Genomic DNA, 19,066 nt, shown 5'->3' on the forward strand with positions numbered 1-19,066 from the left:
GCATTTAAGCTTTAACCTGATGTAAAATATATTTAAGAAAATATGGTCTTGGGACACCAGAAATCTACTTCAGAGCACAAAGGAAATTAGAATTTATTAATATTCCAATTCCTATAGGTCATATACCACCAGTAATTTATTTGATTATATTTTAAGCTTCTGTCCTCTGGCCATCAGCGGTTTGCTATGTAGCTGCATAGCTTGTGGTGGCAAGTCACATAGCTCTCCTTCCATGTGACAGGCTGGCATCCCGTGGGCCATCCACAGTGACGGGGTTGCTCTGCAATGATATTAAGAGTAGGCTGCAAAAATTTTTGCACAGAGCTAACTTTATCCCACTGGAAGCATGGAAGTTACTTGAGCAACAACAACACAGATACAGAATGTAGACTTTGGGATTCTGCCTGAACATATCCATCCTTGGATGATTTTGGTAATCTGTTTACTTGCAGTTGAAGAATTCTGGCTTACGTGATGAAATTACTTTCATAAATGCCTTGCTGAACATATGTTCCGTCATTTGTTGCCAGGGCTATGTCACAGGTTTACCAAACCCAGAGACCTGGAAAGTTACTCAACCTCAGAGACTCCCATTTAGTTATGAGAATGGCAAGAGAATGAATCAAAGCAAAACAAAATTGTCCAACCATGTCTGTCCAGGTTGTGCAATAAAAGAAAAAAAAAATATTCAAAGACATCAGGCAATATTTTTGCAGTATAAAATACTGCAAGATAAGATTTCTGTGGAGCCAGGCAAGGTTGAAAGAGATAGGCAGAAAGGCAGGTAACATCTAAATCTGAAAAAATCATGCAAGAGAATCAAAGGGTTCTGGGTACTGCCCAGAGCATAAACTTATGGCCAAAGAGCATCCAGTAGTGGGGAAGTTGAAACAGAAACATGTATTCAGTATTATTCTTTGCTCAAGTTGGTTTCTTTTGTGTTAGCTGTAGTAGACATGTTTTTCTGTCACATGGGTCCTCTCACTGCCTTTAGTACCATGCGAGGCAAGCGTAAAGGGCGACTGTCCGCAGGACTGGAGCTCTGGCAGAGGTGTATGTGCCTATTTAGCTCGTAAGGCCTGAGGCGATTGGCCTGAGGGGTCTCAGAGGAGAGTTTGTGCCCAGAAAATGTAATTGAGAGGCTGAGGAAGAAGACAATGATATTGCTTATTTACACACAATGATAACATTAAGAACGCACGTCCAGCACATTTCAGCCTAGCAGCTCAGCAAGGTTCCAAGTGCAGTAGACCCACAAAAGGCATGTATGACAATACTAAAACAACCACCTTTTTGATTTTGCTGCTTATTCTGCACTTGGTAATATCACAAATTTGTACGACAAAAATCAAACCAATCACAACCACAGCAATACCCTTAAGTAAAAATTACCAGAATTAGAAACATATAGAGAGTATGCCTCAAAATGCAGACTGGGATCTGAAATTTCTGATGATGATTGGGAGCTAGTATTCCAGTTCAATCCCTGCTTTAGTTATTTTCCAGACAAAACTTTCAGTACAACCTAAAAGTAGGAGACACAGATGAATTCTTAGGGACTACTGTTAGCTATTATTTCAAATGGTAACCCTTATGAGAAGGGCAGCAAAATGTGAATGACACGCATGGAGAACTATTTCTAATTTTCTAAATTTTCCATAAAACATTAACTGGTCTACAAACTACAGACCAAACAAGGTATGTGATTAATGCCCAGTAAAGAAACCACACTCCCAGGGCAAACTTGATGGCCTCATCTCTGAAAATATTTCAGGTGAGTTATGCAGTGGGACTATATACTGCACAACCTGGCTTTATATCTAACAAGAATTAATTAGAGGAAAACTGGACTGAGATTATTAAACATTTCCACTGTGAGATTTTTTTATTCAAGGCTAAAAAAGGAAAGGTATTTGAAATTTTTTTAAATCTTACGATTTTTAATGAAAGAATATAATGAATCACAACAATTTTAGTTATTCAACTTGTACTTAATTGATGTTTAAGGGTATAAAGATAAATTCATCTGGACTAGTGCTTCCACCCTTGGGAGCCAAAGCCTCAACTTGTACAAACCAGCATATTAACCATCAACTTCCATGGATATATGTTGATTTATACTTCTGAAGATCTGGGCTAACACTTGTATTTCAACACTTAAATAAGTACTCTGATTTTCAAAAAAGCCAAAGACCCCCATTTCTAACTGATTTCTGGCTCAGGAACTTAGAACATGAAGCTAGCTGTTGAGGTATCAAAACGTGGACTTAGGCACCTACCCTTAGGATGTCTGTTGGCCCTAGTCTTTTAGTGTCTATAATTAAGAATGCAAATACCCATACAGGTGAGAGACACCTCTTCAAACGAGGGACAGTAGATACTTAGATACAGAAGAAGAAGGAAATCTGCTTGTGTCTGCGTGACTGTGTTCTTCGTTTCCTAAAAGTAGGGAACAAGAGGGTTCTTGAAGACAGCTCCTGCAGTCAGCACTTTGTCTCCAAGAACATCATGCTAGCTTCTTAGTCACACTTCAAAAACTGAGAACTGGGCATGACTTTACTAGGCATGCTCCTCACTGAAGGCGATGACCACATACTCAAACATTTGCTGCTTTAAAAGTAATCCACCAGCAGAAACTATAAGGCAGTGTTTGGGAGTTTTGCCCTTCACCCAGAGGATCCTGGTTCTTAAAACAGTTAAAACACATCAATTAAAATGTTGCTTGAAACTGACAACAACAAAAAAATCAAATTTAGCAAAAAACCAGTTTTACTCAGCTGGATTTTATATTACTTTTTAAAATGCAATAGATCAGACCCTTGCCAGGAGCAGGGAATGCAAGAGGTCACAGGCTGCACTTGTATAAGCAGCTTTCACTTGTATAAGCAGTGGAGGTCTGACACCAGAAGCCAGTTTGAAGTTGCATTTCTGAGAAAACCTCATGACGACGGACGCTGTGGGGCTTAGCTAACTCACTGTACTCCTTAACAGAGCAGCAGACCCCTCTACACAGCGGCCCTTTTGTAGACAGCAGCCAGGTCCAGCCTCTTCATCTGAGCTGGCTATGGGTATTTCATCCTTTATTTTTCAGTACACTGCAACGGTTTTCAGCCAATGGTATGTATGGTATTAGTATGTCTTAGGGTACAGCCGCATGAATAAATTATTATGGGCAAAGCTAAGAGGTCAGTTGCCCAGCAAAACCACCTCTACTCATCATCTTTCTGTGGTGTATCGTGTGACAGATCCCAGAGACCTTGCACATTCCACAGGAAAGCAGGGCCAGGAATGCTACTGCAGAGTTGCTGACATTGTGCAAATACACACTATAGATTACTCAGTTAATTTCTTCATCTGCCTGTATTCTTATTACTCGATCATATAACAGGATTTTAAAATTATTTTTATTTTAATACTAATTTTATGAAAGAAGCTTGCAATATCAGCCTCCAAATATTAACCAGGAAAGCCAGACAACGGAGAATTGTTTTAAAAAGAATAATAATTTCACATTATGAAATTCTGCCATTTTCCTGAGGGGAAAATACAGTACCTACCTCTCCTACTATAAACTTTTGTCTTCCTCTCTTTGCACTCAAAAATTCAAAAGAAGAATATAAAACCAGAAAAAAACGAAAATTATATTGGAAGCAAAATGCTCTTAATTTTCTTTGCCTTACTCTTATCTTTTAAAAAATCATAAAATGGTAATAAAATATCACTTTTCTGCCAAAAAAATAATGTATTTTTATAAATCTCCTTTTCAGCTAAATATGTTAATAAAATGTTAACTAAATATGTTAGTAAAATGAGAGACAGAGATAGAGAAGAAAATTTCAAGCACGATTAAATCAAATAGGGTGAGTATATAGTTTATTTTCACTATATATTGCCTACCTCATCAGAGCAAGGAAACTCAATTGTAAGAAAGTCCAGTTTGGCTCACTAGATTTACTGCTGCATTAAACCTTCCCAATTAATCTTCTCCTCATGAAAGAACAAAGCTAGAGTGGGTACTCCTGTTCAGAAATTATACTGAAATCTAAACAATGTACGATACGTAGCCACCGAACCCTCACAAGGCTACCAGCAATGTCCTTGTAGCTCCTTCCCATTCAAACAAATCTTCTCCTAGCTGTACATATGGAGCCTGTCCCTCCATGTACTTTTTGATAAAAGCATAAGAGACAGCCTATAACCTATATTCTCATTCTCTCTCTCTAAACCATAATAAAGTTGTGAGAAGAATTAGAGATACCATGATCTATGACACACTCTTTAAAAGCAGATGATGCACCACAGAAGAAAAGTGCAAGGAAGTGTTAGGTGAGGCGGTACATCTCTCAGCCACCTCATTTTATCTTTACCCAGGAGTGCCACAGAAGCTGAGAGGGCCACATCTGAATGTATTCTTCAAGTCCCGTTTCAATTGTTCCCTGAAGTTTGCCTGCTGTTTGCAAAGGATGGGAGCTGTAGTAGGACATGAGTGTTTGGAAGTTGGCCACTTAACAGCATAAGCTAGAAGAGGAGCTTAATGGTGTTTGTATCAGGAACGTTAAGTAATCATACTACCTTGTTACCTGTAGCCACTTTGTGAGACAAGCAATCAGTGAGGAGAAAAATAAAATCAATGTTCTGGAACAGACACAAACTTCTCATCCACAGAGAGCTGGCAGATTTTTGCCAGACACCTCCTGACAGTTGAGTGATGACTTTACTGACCCACTGTGAGCAGCAGACTCTCATATTTGTATTCATGTAGGTAATCAACCCATGAAGCACTAAAAAACTCTGAGTCATATATATGAATCAAGGTCACTAACCTCACATGTGATGGAAAAGAATGTCAGCTTAGGATTAGGTAGCACTACCATCTTGGAAGTTGGATCCTGAGACTCCTGTTATAAGGAGGCAAGTCCTGAACACTGTTCGGGTAAAACTGAAACCAATTAGCAGAAAATCTGAGTAACAAAATCTATCCTTCAAAATGAGCAACAGGCAAAAGACCAAGATGGTAGAAAAGTACTCCTCAGACCAATGGGCTGGGGAGGCTGCTTGTGATCCAACAGATGATCTTCTAAAAAGATATCATAAACTAAAAGGTGTGAGAGGGGTAGATGTACTTGGTTTCTTCAAAGAAGAATGATGCGGGGTTTTTTATAGGAAGGAGAGTTTTATGAGGAACTGTCAAATGGTTGAGACACTGGACCAAAGAACCAAGAACCATCCCCAGATTGGGACTGGAGCAAGTGCATCAAACAGTTTCTATATCAGTACAAGCAGAGGCCAGGAGGGTCTAGAAAGTAGTTTCAGATTAAGTTAGGTTGTTCAGAGTCATATACGAAATAGGTCTCCAGATCACAATGGGAGCAGAGAAAAGTCTAAGCACAGCATCCACCTCTAGAACTGTCCCTGGCTTTGCTCTCCCCAGACACAGAGAAACAATACTGGTATCCTCAACAGAAAATCTGCACCCCTGCAAGTTTTTATTCCTTGGGTGTGAGGTTAACCTCCTGTGTTTATTTCAGGAAGTAAACTTGGAATTAAGCCTGGGACAACTTGAGAGTTTCAGCTCTGGAAAAATGAATTCAGGGTAATCATTCCAGACTCATTCAGTGTTCACCATTTCCATCTGCATAAATCAGAGATGCAAGAACTTATGTCTTATCGGGGACCCTGACCAAATGCTCAGCTTTGAAACAAAACCTTTAAACTAGATTAATTTTGACTGTTCTAGGCTTGAAGGTTCACATACATTTACTTCTGCCTTTTATCACTGTCCATTAACACTAAGCATATTTTATGTTTCAGCTTGGGAAAGTATACAACAGGCACACAGTAGCATATCATCCTTTTCTTTGTATTCTCCAAAGTCAAAGTTTCTTACACAAATTGGCAAAAAAAAGACCTTTAATCTGCTAAATTGTTTTCAAGATTCAAAACAGAAAAAAATCGCCCATGTTTGTGATGGATTCAGAAGCTTTTTGCTAAGCACTTAAGCACTAGCAATTCTGCACTGATTTATTTTATTATTTAGTGAAATGTCTGGATACAGATATAGAGATTAACCTTTTTTCTTTGCTCATATTTACTGTGTCGCCTTCCTTGAAATGAAAACTACAAGTGTTTTGATAAATGGACTGAAAGGTTGTCTGGTTACACCATAGCTTCTACTTGTGTCCTCTGCTGAAATGTTATTATGTACCCTTCTAAAGCAATGCTGCTCCATGACTCACAGCAGTTACTTCTGTGCATCTCATAACAATAGCTCACTGGGGATACAGGGCCTCAAATGAGCTAGAACAATTTATACCACCCATTTATTTTTACTTCTCTTCCAATGATAGATACTCACTGTCACAAAATGCCAGTTTATGTGAAGATCATAAATCTTCCAGCACAGACAACTAACTGCAGGCCATTTTAAATATGCGCTTTATAACACTAAAATTTGCTGCTATGGTAAACTAAATTCCCGAAAGCCTATCACAATATGAACTCACTCTTCTCAATGTTAAAAAAAAAAATAAACAAAAAGTCAAACTAAAGATCTGTATAGCCTGCTAACCTGTTGTTAACAGTGTCATGAATACTGGTGGATGCTGCTCCTCACTCACCAGATACAAAACCAACTCCATCTACAAATGCTACTTACAAAAGCCCCACCAAGCCTCCTGGCCAAACTCTGTGTAGTCCAAGGCAAGACCAGTCCTTGTCACTGTGGCTAGAAGACAGCAGTGTCACATGCTGGGCCAGCACAGGAACAGCGGGTCCCCAGAAGAGGTTTCTAGCACTGACTTTTCCCAAGGACCTGATGGCAGAATTGTGAATTGTAGGAATATATGACATGACATGAGCTATCCTGTCTCATACCCTTTCCTGGAGATTCTATAGTAAAATCCTTGTCTTCTCTTGAAAAATATTTTCATCACTATCTCTAAGTAGACCAAGTCTTGATAACCCCAATCCAGTCAACTCACTGTATCAGATGTTGACAATCCTGAAGAACTTGGAGCTTAGTAGTTGATATGACAGAAATTCAAGGCAAGGTTGGGAAAGAAATCTCAGATGTGGCATTTAAACAGGAAACTCAAGGGTTCGTTGCATGTAGGTATTATTCCTAACCTTATTATTTATGGGGGAAAATTATTCTGCAAAGCCTGCAGTTCTTACTGCAATCAATGGGAAATATTAAGGGAAACCAAAATCTTTTCAAATGAGTTATTTTCTACTGGTGTATTTATGTACTCTGGATGCCCTTCCCACGTACCTTAAGGCCTTTCCTATTTATTTATTGCATAATAGAGTTCATTTTTATTTTTATTTATTTTCCTTTTTCACCATTAGGTAAGTATTCCCTCTATATTAGTGGAGGCCACGACCAACAATAGTATAATAATTACAGGTAAAATAAATCTTCTACTTCAATACCCCTGAGTTACTGGAAGCAGGTTTACATTGTATGGGATATGCTATCACACACCATTTTAATCATATTTTTAAACATTTGAATAACTAAATGGGTAAATCCTGAGAACTTTATTTGGTGTTTATTCAGCCCTTACTTACTGAGACAAACTCCCAAGGACAGAGTAAACACTGAAAGCAGACCTCAGACCTTCACCCAGTTATAAACAATGAACTCAGCATAAACTGTGATTCCCAACTGACACTGGGAGAAAAGCAGCAGCTCCTGCTGCTTCTCCTCATGAGGTTTTCCTCATTTTGCTTCCAGAATGATTATATGAGAAGAGATTTTCTTTCTCCCTAATAAAACTTACCCCATCTAAGATCTTCCCCCACCTACAGCCGGAGCAGCAACAGAAGACTTAGATGAAAAACTACCAATTCATGAGAAGCTGAATAAAATTGGAAATAGAGAAAAAAAAAGAAAAAAAAAAAGCCTTAATAAGAGGCCTTCTGCCCAAATACTGGTAAAGTTTGACTGGGGGATTTGTTGATGTTAAGAAAAGTAAAAAGATACTTAGAAATACCATTGCATCTATATCACCTTGGACCATAGAGTCCTTAATACCCATCACATGTCACACCTTTCATTAGACAGATCTCTGTCAGCACAGCTTCAGTTTCATGCCATATTGCAAGTGGGTAAACTAAGGAAAGGCAACAATCTGACAGAATCATACAGCAAACCAGCAACACTAAACAAAATCTGGGATTTTGACCCCAAATTCCACACTACTCATTGCAAATATGACTAATTCCAAAATTTTAAAACTAACAGAAAACTATTAAGTTGTTTTACATACAATTATTGTATTCCCTTGAAAATTCTATTTAATTGTTTCAGGGCCCAGAGACAACTTAACTGATGACCAAGGACATTGCTTATCATATCTCATTTCATTTGTATTTTAGTTATTCTTTTACAGCTCAGTTAAGTGCTTGCAAGAAAAGGAGCACAAAAAGGAGTCCTTCTTGTTCACCAGGAGATCTAGACATATGAAATAAGCAGGCTGTTCAATAAATTCATGCCTACTCACAAAACCAAGATAAACAAGGGATCTGGAAAGGTTATTCATTATACATAAGTATGCTTGTGATTTGAGAGAAATCCCCTATCCAACTCTCCTCAGAACAGAACACTCCAGGAAGACACTCAGGTTTGCTCTAGACTGTGGGCTTCAGGCAAATACATTCTTCTGGGTCTAGAGAGGAGCAATCAGAATTGGTTGGTTTGCAACATTGATGAGAGTGTTGTACTTGTCAAATCTGATATCATGACTTTGAAGAATATAAAAAAGGAAAGATAAAAATCTTGTGTTACAAGGAAGGGCTGCTGTGGCTGATGGACTTCCAAGAACAAAAACAAGAATAATGACACATAAAGAACAAATCAAAATTAAGTTGCTTTATGCTGTCCCCTACCATGGACTGATGCTATGCTATCTGAACATCAATGAAGGAAGACAATTTTATAACTTTCCTAGCTACAGAATCCAGAATACAATCTCCTTTCTACAACACAATAAACAAAACCCCCAAACCTTATTAAAATATACAACTGTTATAGTAAGGAAATAAAGGTGAAAGGTGCTAGCTTCTAGAGCTAGATCTACTGACAGGTAACCTTCAATCCCACACTGCTTTAAGTAGAGTGGCCCAAATTAGGCAGCCCAATATTTACGGCAGCCAGACCAGATAAATCTTACTAGTGTCAACATAAGTACGTAAGAAGCTCCATCTCTCTTGGTCATTCTTTCTAAGGCAAATTGTGGGAAAAGGAGTGAGGACACGAGAGGAGCCCTGTTAGCAGTCAGACCCGGAGGAAGGCCAACATAAGCCTTTACATCCATTGTGCTCACATCAGAAAGAATGGAAAATCCACGGAAGGAAGAAAACAGATCTTTGGTTCACACACTGTATATCATACAGACTACTGTTTGTAGTGTGTAAATGCTGTCATTTTAGAACGCAGAAGAACCTTGTTACATACAAGGCAAAATTTCCAACTCAGATGTCATACACTCCCAAAGCACTGCAGAAGTGCAGTTTGTAAAAGTAAGGACATAACAATTAAATACCTACTAAACTATGAAGTGCCTCAGTCTCCCACCTAATAAACTGGAATAACAGTTCCTACTCCCTTACCCTATTCATTCACTGTTGCAAAGAACCCCAAGACCACCTCTGCAGAAAGGCTTGGTATTATAAATCCAGCACCCTAATAGATGACTCTGTGTCACACAGGGTAGTTTGCAGTTAACCGCAGTATGGAAACCACCACATCTGCCGGAATTTTCAAAGCAAGTGTTTTCACTGATGGTCAGTGAGACGTCTCTAGAATATCAGCCTTCATATAGTCTCCAAGCAGAATATTTTTCAAAGCATTCACTCTGTCTACATCTATTCTTCGAGTCTTTGAACTCAAATGATCTGTTCACAAAAGGAAAGGAGAGCTGACTGCACAGTTTTCTGGACATGCTGCCAAGCATTATCTAGTTTATGTACAACAGAGATTGTATTGCCTTCAGTTACCTTCCCCTGAACAGGCTGATTACCAGCAAAGCAATGAGGTGCAAAACTTGGGTGTCTCTGACAGGCATACACTAAATAGGAACGTCCCATTCTCCCAGTCACCAAGGCATACCTGAGTTTTGAATTATGCCAAGCCGGGAACAAAGGAATCTTGCTCATAAGAAAAACCTTTAATAACTCATTTACTGAGAAAGCCTCCCTTTCATCTCTGCCAAGCCTTAGGAAAGGCTGGGAGGCAAGCAGAAATAAACATTATACAGACTCACCACTGCTGGCTCTAAAGTAAACTCTCCAACTTCCTATTTACATTTCAAGATCTTAAGCTTTGTGGTTTACTAGTTCTGCAAGTAAGTGCTTTGGGTTTTGGAGGTTGCCTGCGCATGATCTTCCACCACTACTGAAGTCTTCCTAGCTTTTATTAATATAATAAGGAGGTCAGAAAAGCAAAATCTTTTATATACCCTGCTAGCAGAAATATTTTACTTTTTGCCTTTTAAAAACAAAACAAAGCAAACAAAGCACACAATGTCAAATTAATGCCAGCAAAGGGGATATTACAGTTTCGTTTGTTTCTTTTTCAAACTAAGGATGCTAGAACATAGAATAAGACAGTCTCATTAAAAAAGGGTGTGGAGGACTTCTTTGAGGGACAAGTAGAAGGCAGCAGCAATTTTATGGCTATATAAACCTTCTAAGGCCATAGGCTGAAAAGGCACCTAAATAGACTCCCTGACCTTTTCCTCAGAAGGCTAAATCTGTGTACACTAAGGATGGGCAACCTGTAACAACAGCCGTGAAATAAATGTGGTTTTCATTTCATGCAGCCCTCCCTGAATGTAAAACGTCTTCATTAGCTGGGAAGTCAGCACTGTGACTGCTGCCAAATGCAATATATAAGCCAGCAGAACTGAACTGAATGCGGACAGAGCAAGGGAGAGGTTCCTGCGATGCTAATTTATTCCTCCTATTTGAAAGACACTAACTGTGTGACTCATGTGCAGAACAGGCCTTACAGAAGAGAAGAATATTAAAAAAACAAGAGGGCAGGCACTTATCAATTTCATAAAACTAGCACAGACGATTTAGAAAACTTGTCTAGGCTGCCCTAGCTTCAGTAGGTTTGCTTTTGTTTTTATTTTTTTTTCCTACTGCATTCCTCCCCTTTCTCTCCGCTTGCCTGACCCTCCCAAACCCAGCCCCTTTCCCTTGGTCAGGAGAAGGACAAATTGCTGCCTTTGCTAAACTCTGGGTCACGGCCAGTTGGCACTCAGATACGTTGCCCTGGGCTTCTGGCCCTGTCCCCTCAGAGACTGCACGTTTCACGTCAGGGATGCATGTGCAGCAGTGACTGAAGAGTGCAAGGCTGAAGTGCTGCACGCAGTCCTCCGACTCACTCTCCAGAAACACACTGCTTACTGCCATCCCACTAGATTAAATATAGCTGGCAAAGCAAGTACCAGCCTATTTAGTCCCTATTTAGTTCCCCTCATCACAGAGGATTTTAAGCAGCTGAGGAGTCCCTGTGTAGTAACTACTCAAAAGTCTGCTGCTTTAACAACGTGGCATGTTCTGAAGAGGAGACTCTCGCACCGGAGCCAAAATATACTGAATCCACTTGCTGGTCTGGCTCCCACCGAGATTACAGAGATCAGGCTATAAGAACACTTTGAGCCAGCATGTCTCTGCAGTCTCCACTCCAGGATGTACTGCAAAGGACACGTACTGTGCATGCTTTGGGGGTGGAAACGTGCTTTACACTCTATTTGTGTGAACAAAGCTGGCAGCTTGGCCGGATATTGTGGAGCAAAGAAGCTCTATTGTGTTTGCCAGTCATCACGAGAATCAAATGAACAAATTTAGAATAAGCAAATTGGGCTGAAGTTCCTTTAGCAGAAAACAGGCAAAGACTAGTCAGGCTTGGTAAAAGAGAGTATGGGATATTCTTCCTGAAATAATCCATAGTAAACACTGGGACAGCAAAATGATCTGCCCATTTTGCTGTTTGCATAGTTGCTCAAGCTCTGTCTTTTAGATCACGTAGTAAATCTGAAAAGACAGAGGATAAATTACTTGTGCCTCTCCAATTAAAAAAATTACTAAATTATAAGCTTCAAACCACATACACATTATCAGCCAGGGAAAAAAAGAATTGCGCACCAAGCCAGGTGAGTCAGTTCCCAATGACAAGAGTCAGAGTAGTAACAAAAACAGATGCAAAGGAAGGGACTCCATCTAAACTTGGAAAGATTCCCTGACAATCCCCAAAAAGAAGTTTTGAGTACAGAGAGCTGATAAAGAAGAAGTAATGACCAAAGAAGCACACAGACCACATCACCAAACAAAGACAGAAAAAAAAGTATCAGAGACTCTGGATAGGAAGGAACACAAACCTTGTATATTTGGGACTCAAAATGCCAGCAAATTCAGACCCCCCCACCTCAGTAAACTGAAATCCCATTAGAAGCTGCCCTAGCTGCTTCCTTCAGCTGTGAATTCAAAAAGGTGTTAGAGCAAGAATGACAAATATTTTCATAATGGAAAAACTGTTCTCAGACAAGTGCAAAGCAGAACACTGATCTCTAAGTGAGCCTAATTCGCTACAAAATAGGCAGAAATGAGAGTTTATACACATTTTATGAACAGGGCTATTTTATGTGGATCTCTCCTACTTTATTCAATATGCAGAAATAGCACATATCCCGTACACATACAAGATTAGCAAGGACCCCAAACTGCAGACAACAAAAGAGAAGATGGGGTGTTCAAAAGATGATCCCTGTTCTCTCTCAGAATGGGCTTCAATATTTCTGGATCTTTCAGCTCTGCATGCATGTCCTCCTTGTCCTCCAGAAAAATCCTGGTCTGGGGGAAGAGGCACTATGCCCTAGTGACCTCAAAACTCTCAGCACTCTCAATATTCCCACTCCGGAACTATCATTTATTTCTGCTTACCATTTGAAATGACTGCCAATTCCTTTTACAACCTCTGGCTACCAAAAACTGGTCCCAGTCTGTTAGGTATCACATAAATTTTCTCAAACCTGTACTCTCTTTGACAAAAACCTTACAGTCTAAAGAAACATTTTACTTTGAGGAAAAAAAAAATTTATTATCATAGAATCGTCTAGGTTGGAAAAGACCTTTAAGATCACCAAGTCCAACCGTTAACCTAGCACTGCCATCCCACCACTAAACCATATCCCTAAGCACCTCATCTACCCTTCTTTTAAATACCTCCATGGATGGGGACTCGACCACCTCCCTGGGCAGCCCATTCCAGAGCCTGACAACCCTTTCTGTGAAGAACTTTTTCCACATGTCTAACCTAAACCTGCCCTGGCACAACTTCAGACCATTTCCCTTGTCCTATCGTCCGTTACCAGGGAGAAGAGGCCGACCCCCACCTCACTACAGCCTCCTTTCAGGTAGTTGTAGAGGGTGATAAGGTCTCCCCTCAGCCTCCTCTTCTCCAGGCTATTATGTGCATTTAGTGCCCACAAGAAGAGTGCTATGCTGATATCACATACGAGAAACTGCAAGATTTATCTACCAGAAAGAAGCAGCAGTACTGCTAGATCACTTGCTCCAAGGAACACTAGGAAATTTCTGTGCACAAGTACCCTGTCACACTGCTTGTTCATATTACTGTTTTGCTGCTGTTTTTACACATCTGCAAAAGGGCAAGCATACTTGTGTTCAGGACTGGGACAAGATAATACAGATATCTGTAGTTGAAATCCCCTCAATCACATAAAGGTTTCAGAAGAAAACAAAGGATTTTTGAAACCTTTAAAATATCCCATAAAAGCCGTAAGACACTGGCACAAAGACAGGCTTTTAGGGAAACCAATTACCCTATTCCCAGAAGTTAGGGCATGTCTGTCAGACCCATGCAAACTACTGCTTAGGAATAACATGCAAGCTCCTGTTTCAAGGCCTCAAACCTGCTGCTATTTTACTGTGAAAAAACTACTCACACATTTTGTGTAGTCACCATGGCGACACAAGGAAAGTCACCTAAAAGTTACAAAACTAAAAGTGGGTGCTGGAGCTTACAGACCCTGTCTACAAAGCACAATGACGTGCAGCAGCCCACTCAGATAAATCAGTCACTGAGTATCCGTCACTTGAAAGAAATACCTACGCTGCACAGACAGATCAAAGCTGCAGCAAATGAATTTCAGCCTTACACTAAGGCACCATCCTTCCCAAGTAAAAGCACAGCTTATTTGCCATTCCAAATGCAAATTCTGCCAATGACTTTTGCTAGGTCAAAGGAGGCAGCAGAGAATTATGTAAAATGAGTAACTGTCCAAAAATATTCAGAAAACCATCTTCTCTTTTCTTTTTCCTCATGGATAATGGATGAGCCCTGAGGTGACAGCGACTTTCAGCAACTACCAACTCAGACCTGGACGTGGATCAGTAACCTAATTACAACGTGCTTTTTGCTTCTTTCATGAGCTATTCAAGTATCTCAACAGAAACACAAAATGCTTTGTGGGTGCCTGATTACCCCAAACTGTCAGTGGTTAATTCCAAAAGCATATCCTCACTTAAAAATGGTAGTTCTACCACAAATTAAACTATTATAGCCATGAGTAAAATTAGGTTCCACATTTGTACTTTCTAAAATATCAAAGGCGTGATTAGCAAAGTCTTTTGTTCAAGATCTGTAGAGTCCTTGAGGTAATGAAAACTGGGTCATGGGGTAGTTTCTCTGAAAGTAAATGCTGTGTTCAAGTAATACCTGCTTCGGTGACTCCTGGAGTATTGGGTCTAGAGAATGGAAATAACTGTACCAACACATGTACACCAACAGTAGTAGCCCTGCCCTTCCCAAAGGGGGGGGGGGGGGGGGGATAAGGCATAGCAGATGACTTTGAGCAGTTTCCTGTTACGATCCCTTGAAAGAAATCCAACTGTACTTTCACCCTGCTTTCTGTTTTCTGAATTTCTCCTGACAGTTGGCTCTTTCATTTGCCAGAACCACAACAAAGGACAGCCTTGAGTTTCCACACAGGCCATTTTCTCCCTCTCTCGTCTCTGATCATCTCACAAAGGTATTATTGTTGCTGGCTCACTGGGGCTCAGTGCACCTGAGGCAGATCAAAGGCACTTTTTAATGCCCGCCTGACCACACAGGTCTCTCTCCCACTGCATTAAATTAAACTCGATGATTAATCTTTGTAGCCCTGAGGGTCCCTTGGTGCACACAGAGAGAGAAAATATATATTTCTATCAAAACACAAGTATAATATACTTTCATTTTATAGCCCTAATTAAAAAAAGGAACAGCTAATTTCAGCCAAATGCAGCTGCATACAGGTCTCATTAAAACACAAATACAACTGCTCTGTGTGCTCTACATTCATTTCATGCAGACTACGCAGGTAATAGATAAAAGAACAGTAAAACAAAGTCCTTTCACAGATTAAATCCAGAGAAGTTTAGAATTTGCTTATTGTCTGCTGGCTAGAGATTGTTATACCTCTGAGCAGATGACTGAAGGAAGGCAGTTAAGGAAATGATTATAAAATGCTGAGTAGTTACATTTAAATAAAAAAATACTTAAATCTAGCCAAAAACTGCATAAGCATCTATACCTGTGTTTGCATTCAAGTGATTAAGAACCTTAAAAGGGTCTACTTTGCCTATGCTGTGCAGTCTGTGTGCGACTTTGGGGTTGCTTTAATGACAGAACAGAACATTGATTAACATCAACATGGACTTTATCATGTCACTTTTGTTAAATTAGCGTATTTAATGGAGCCACACCTCTTACAGTCATGGAGTATGCACACAAAAAGTGCCATGAAAGTGTTTATACTGATAAGTCCTGCTCTGGTTTGGATGCAAACCAAACTATGGTTGTGAACTGGGTCTACATTAGAACTCACCAAAATACATATATTAAAAATTAATAAATAAGCACATGCATGTCCTCCTACGGGGTTAGTTATACTAAAGGAATAAGTCAGAGCCAGCTGACCCATTTCCAGCTGCTCCACATTGCCCTTAGACCTTTTGGGGAAACTGTCTGCAAGCTCCTCAGCTCATTTCAGTCCATGTCTCTATTAACCCAACTCATTTTAACGACTTAAAATAACTCAACTAAATGAAACAGGTTAGGAAGAGTTCACACACAGTTTCTTCTGAAAGGGCAGAAACCTCTATCAAAAAAAAAATGGAAATAATAGAAGTAGTGGCAGGCTCAAAGAGTGACTTCTTCCCCCAGAGCTAGTATTTGCAGGGTGCCCTACATGCCCTGTGACAGACAAAGAGATATCAATGTAATTTTTCAGAGACAGAGTAAGCTAAGAGTGGTGGAGTTTGAGGTTTGAAACTCTTGTTTAGGAAGGAATCCAAATATATTCCAACTGGTCTACAAGATTAAAGCTTTTGTTAAATGTGCTGCTTCACAGTACTGGGATTATTCACATCTTTAAATTCAATCATGTGCTTAAATGCTTTGCTGAACTACAATCCATGTGACAAGATCACCATTTATTCATGCTCAAGATCACCATGTATTCATGCTTTTACTATGAAGACAACTTAACTTACTGTTAAGCCTGACATTTTATTATCAGCTTCCTTTCTTTTTCTCTACTGGAGTTCTCTCCATGAAGCATGTTAGTCCTCACGAATACCTCTAGCTCTCCCATTGCCATTTGCTTGGTTTGGAAAAATCCAAGTTATAATCAGCCTAAATTTAAGATCGAAATGAGTTTTAAATAAAAAATGTGGCAGAAAAGGCTACTTATCTAAATGGAATGCTTTCAGACTCATACATTTTAAAAAGGTGTAATTTCAAAAGCAGACACTAAATTTTAATTGCAATCTCAGAAAAAGCTTTTGTATTAATTCACTGAGAAAAATTAGCAAAGTGAAAATCGCTTATTGAGGTTTTTCTTTTTAGTCATGATACATATCATAATTCTATACACCATGGCAACTTTTAGAGGTAGAAGGATTTATATTGATTAAGTGAAGAGGTAGGGGAGAAGGGCTGTGGCTGAACATGCACTCCTTCTCCAAAGACACTATTCTATAACACATTAGTGACAGGCTTGTCATGGATAACTCAAGCTCAGAGTCTTTGGCTCAGATTTCAGGCTGCTCTTTAAGCCACTCTAGCATCATGGTTTTTACTTTCCATGTCATTTTTCAGTATTGATTTCTACTACTATTAAAGTTCTTGCTTAAAAGCAAATGCATGGTAATATATAATTAATATCCAAAAGTAAAGATAGAGTTACCAGAAAAAAATCAAGGAAAAGGAAAAGGGTCAGAAAGACAGAGGTCATTTTTCCCTTCAAAAACATTAGTTAGTATATCCTGTACACATTAGGACTATGCATACAACCTACCCCCATGTGGCATGAAGATGTTCCACAGATCATAGCAGCTCGGGATGTAATTGGCTGGTTCTCACATGGCAGGTTATGTCCTTTCACATCTGCTCCAATTACTCCTATTAAAATAAAATTAAAATTCTATTTTAAAGAAGAGCAAGCCAACCCTCACAAAAAAGCTTTTCCACACACGAATAATTGCTGAGTATCTCACACCACTGCCACAAATCTAAAAAAGTCTACTTAGTCAATAAAGTTATTTTATCAAATCAGATTAAAATGTATTGTTATTCCAGATCCATGAATACACAAGACGATTTCTTGTCTGTTCATGTTTACCATAATTATTTTTTAAACGTTATTTTGACTATAACCTGACCTTTGTTCTCTTAGGTAGTACGCTAACATGCAGAATAAAAAGCTGCACTGTTGTGAAATGCAGTACGGTAGACTGCAGACATATTTATTTGTTCCCAGTTTATTATGCATATACTGTATGATGTGTTTTGTCAGGGGATGAGTTGGAGAAAGGAGTAACTTGGCAGGAGACTGGAAGGCTGCCAGTTTTGTTGTCTTGACTGCTGCTGCTGTTCTGTCCACCTCAGACAGAATCATCTAAAGGAAGATTACTCCTTCCTTGAGAGGACTGTGCTTACTCTGAGGAGCTTCTGCATGTAGGACAGGACAGGAAGGAGGACAAACGCAGCAAGCACTCAGCCTGCAGCAGAAACATACAGCAGGAGATGCCAGGGAGGAGCCAGGAACTTGCTACAGAATGGGGCAGGCCTACAGCCAAGCTTCAGCATGCATCAGATCATGCTTAGTTCACTTAAGGGGAAGCTAAAGTGGAAATCCTGCCCTCTCCTCTTCCTCTCCTAGGCTGCATTCTTGCATCACGTTGTGCTGCACCCAGCAAAATGCAGCAGCCCAACAAGTAATAATCTTTTGTTTGTCTTTTTCTTTTCATGAGCATTACTTTTCAACTGGCAAACTGGCCACCAGACTGCACATTGCATCTGCATCTACAATGTGCAGTCTGGTGACCCATTTGCCAATCCTGCTAAAAAAAAAATAAAATATCTTTTTCCTCACTGGTGAAGGAACATGAAAGCATTTGCTGGACATTGTGAAAGATTGCAAGTGTTACTGCTGGTTAGTATGCTACATTTCATTAACACCTTCTTTTTTAGGTCACCACTTCAAGATTCTGTTATTAAATCAGTCTGTTGGGGTTTGTCTTATCATGGTTACCATGGTTATCATGGTATTATGACCACTGGAAGTTACTTAAATAATTAGGAAATTAAGATCTAAAACTCTGCAGTCTTTAAAAATCCTTAAAGATTTTTAAGTCTTTAGTTTCTTTATCCTAGCTGGCGTGTAACTATGTAGTAGCACAGCTGTCACAAACAGAGTTTATTTGTAAGGAACAAAAGAAAGCTAAAAGCATGGCTTTTACCTCTTGTGCTTTATTTTCCACTACTCAAACACAGACATGCATGAGTTGGTATTAAGAATTTTGGATAAGGTTTTCTAAAAGGCAATTTCATGTACCAAGCAACACTATTAGAATTTCTTAAAGGAGTTAAAAATATTGTTCACACTTGAGAGGGAATAAATCTACTAAACTGAATTGTCAGCATATGTTGCAAATGTATTTTCATAAACAATACAAAATTGAAGAGCCTCATATTTAGATATTTTTAATC

The 19,066-nt window shown here is 39.4% G+C and overlaps 1 protein-coding gene across 1 annotated transcript in view; it reads right to left on the reverse strand.

Annotated features, from left to right (window-relative positions):
- The window catches only part of FGGY (FGGY carbohydrate kinase domain containing), a 327,463-nt gene that overhangs the window by 52,766 nt on the left and 255,631 nt on the right, over positions 1 to 19,066 (reverse strand). Inside the window, exon 14 of the mRNA XM_009636237.2 lies at positions 17,373 to 17,476. Coding sequence (XP_009634532.1) covers positions 17,373 to 17,476 — 104 coding nt within the window. The remainder of the gene's footprint in view (positions 1 to 17,372; positions 17,477 to 19,066) is intronic.

The sequence above is a fragment of the Egretta garzetta genome, unplaced genomic scaffold (assembly GCF_000687185.1).
Source record: "Egretta garzetta isolate BGI_Z169 unplaced genomic scaffold, ASM68718v1 scaffold163, whole genome shotgun sequence".
NCBI classification, from domain to species: Eukaryota; Metazoa; Chordata; class Aves; order Pelecaniformes; family Ardeidae; genus Egretta; species Egretta garzetta.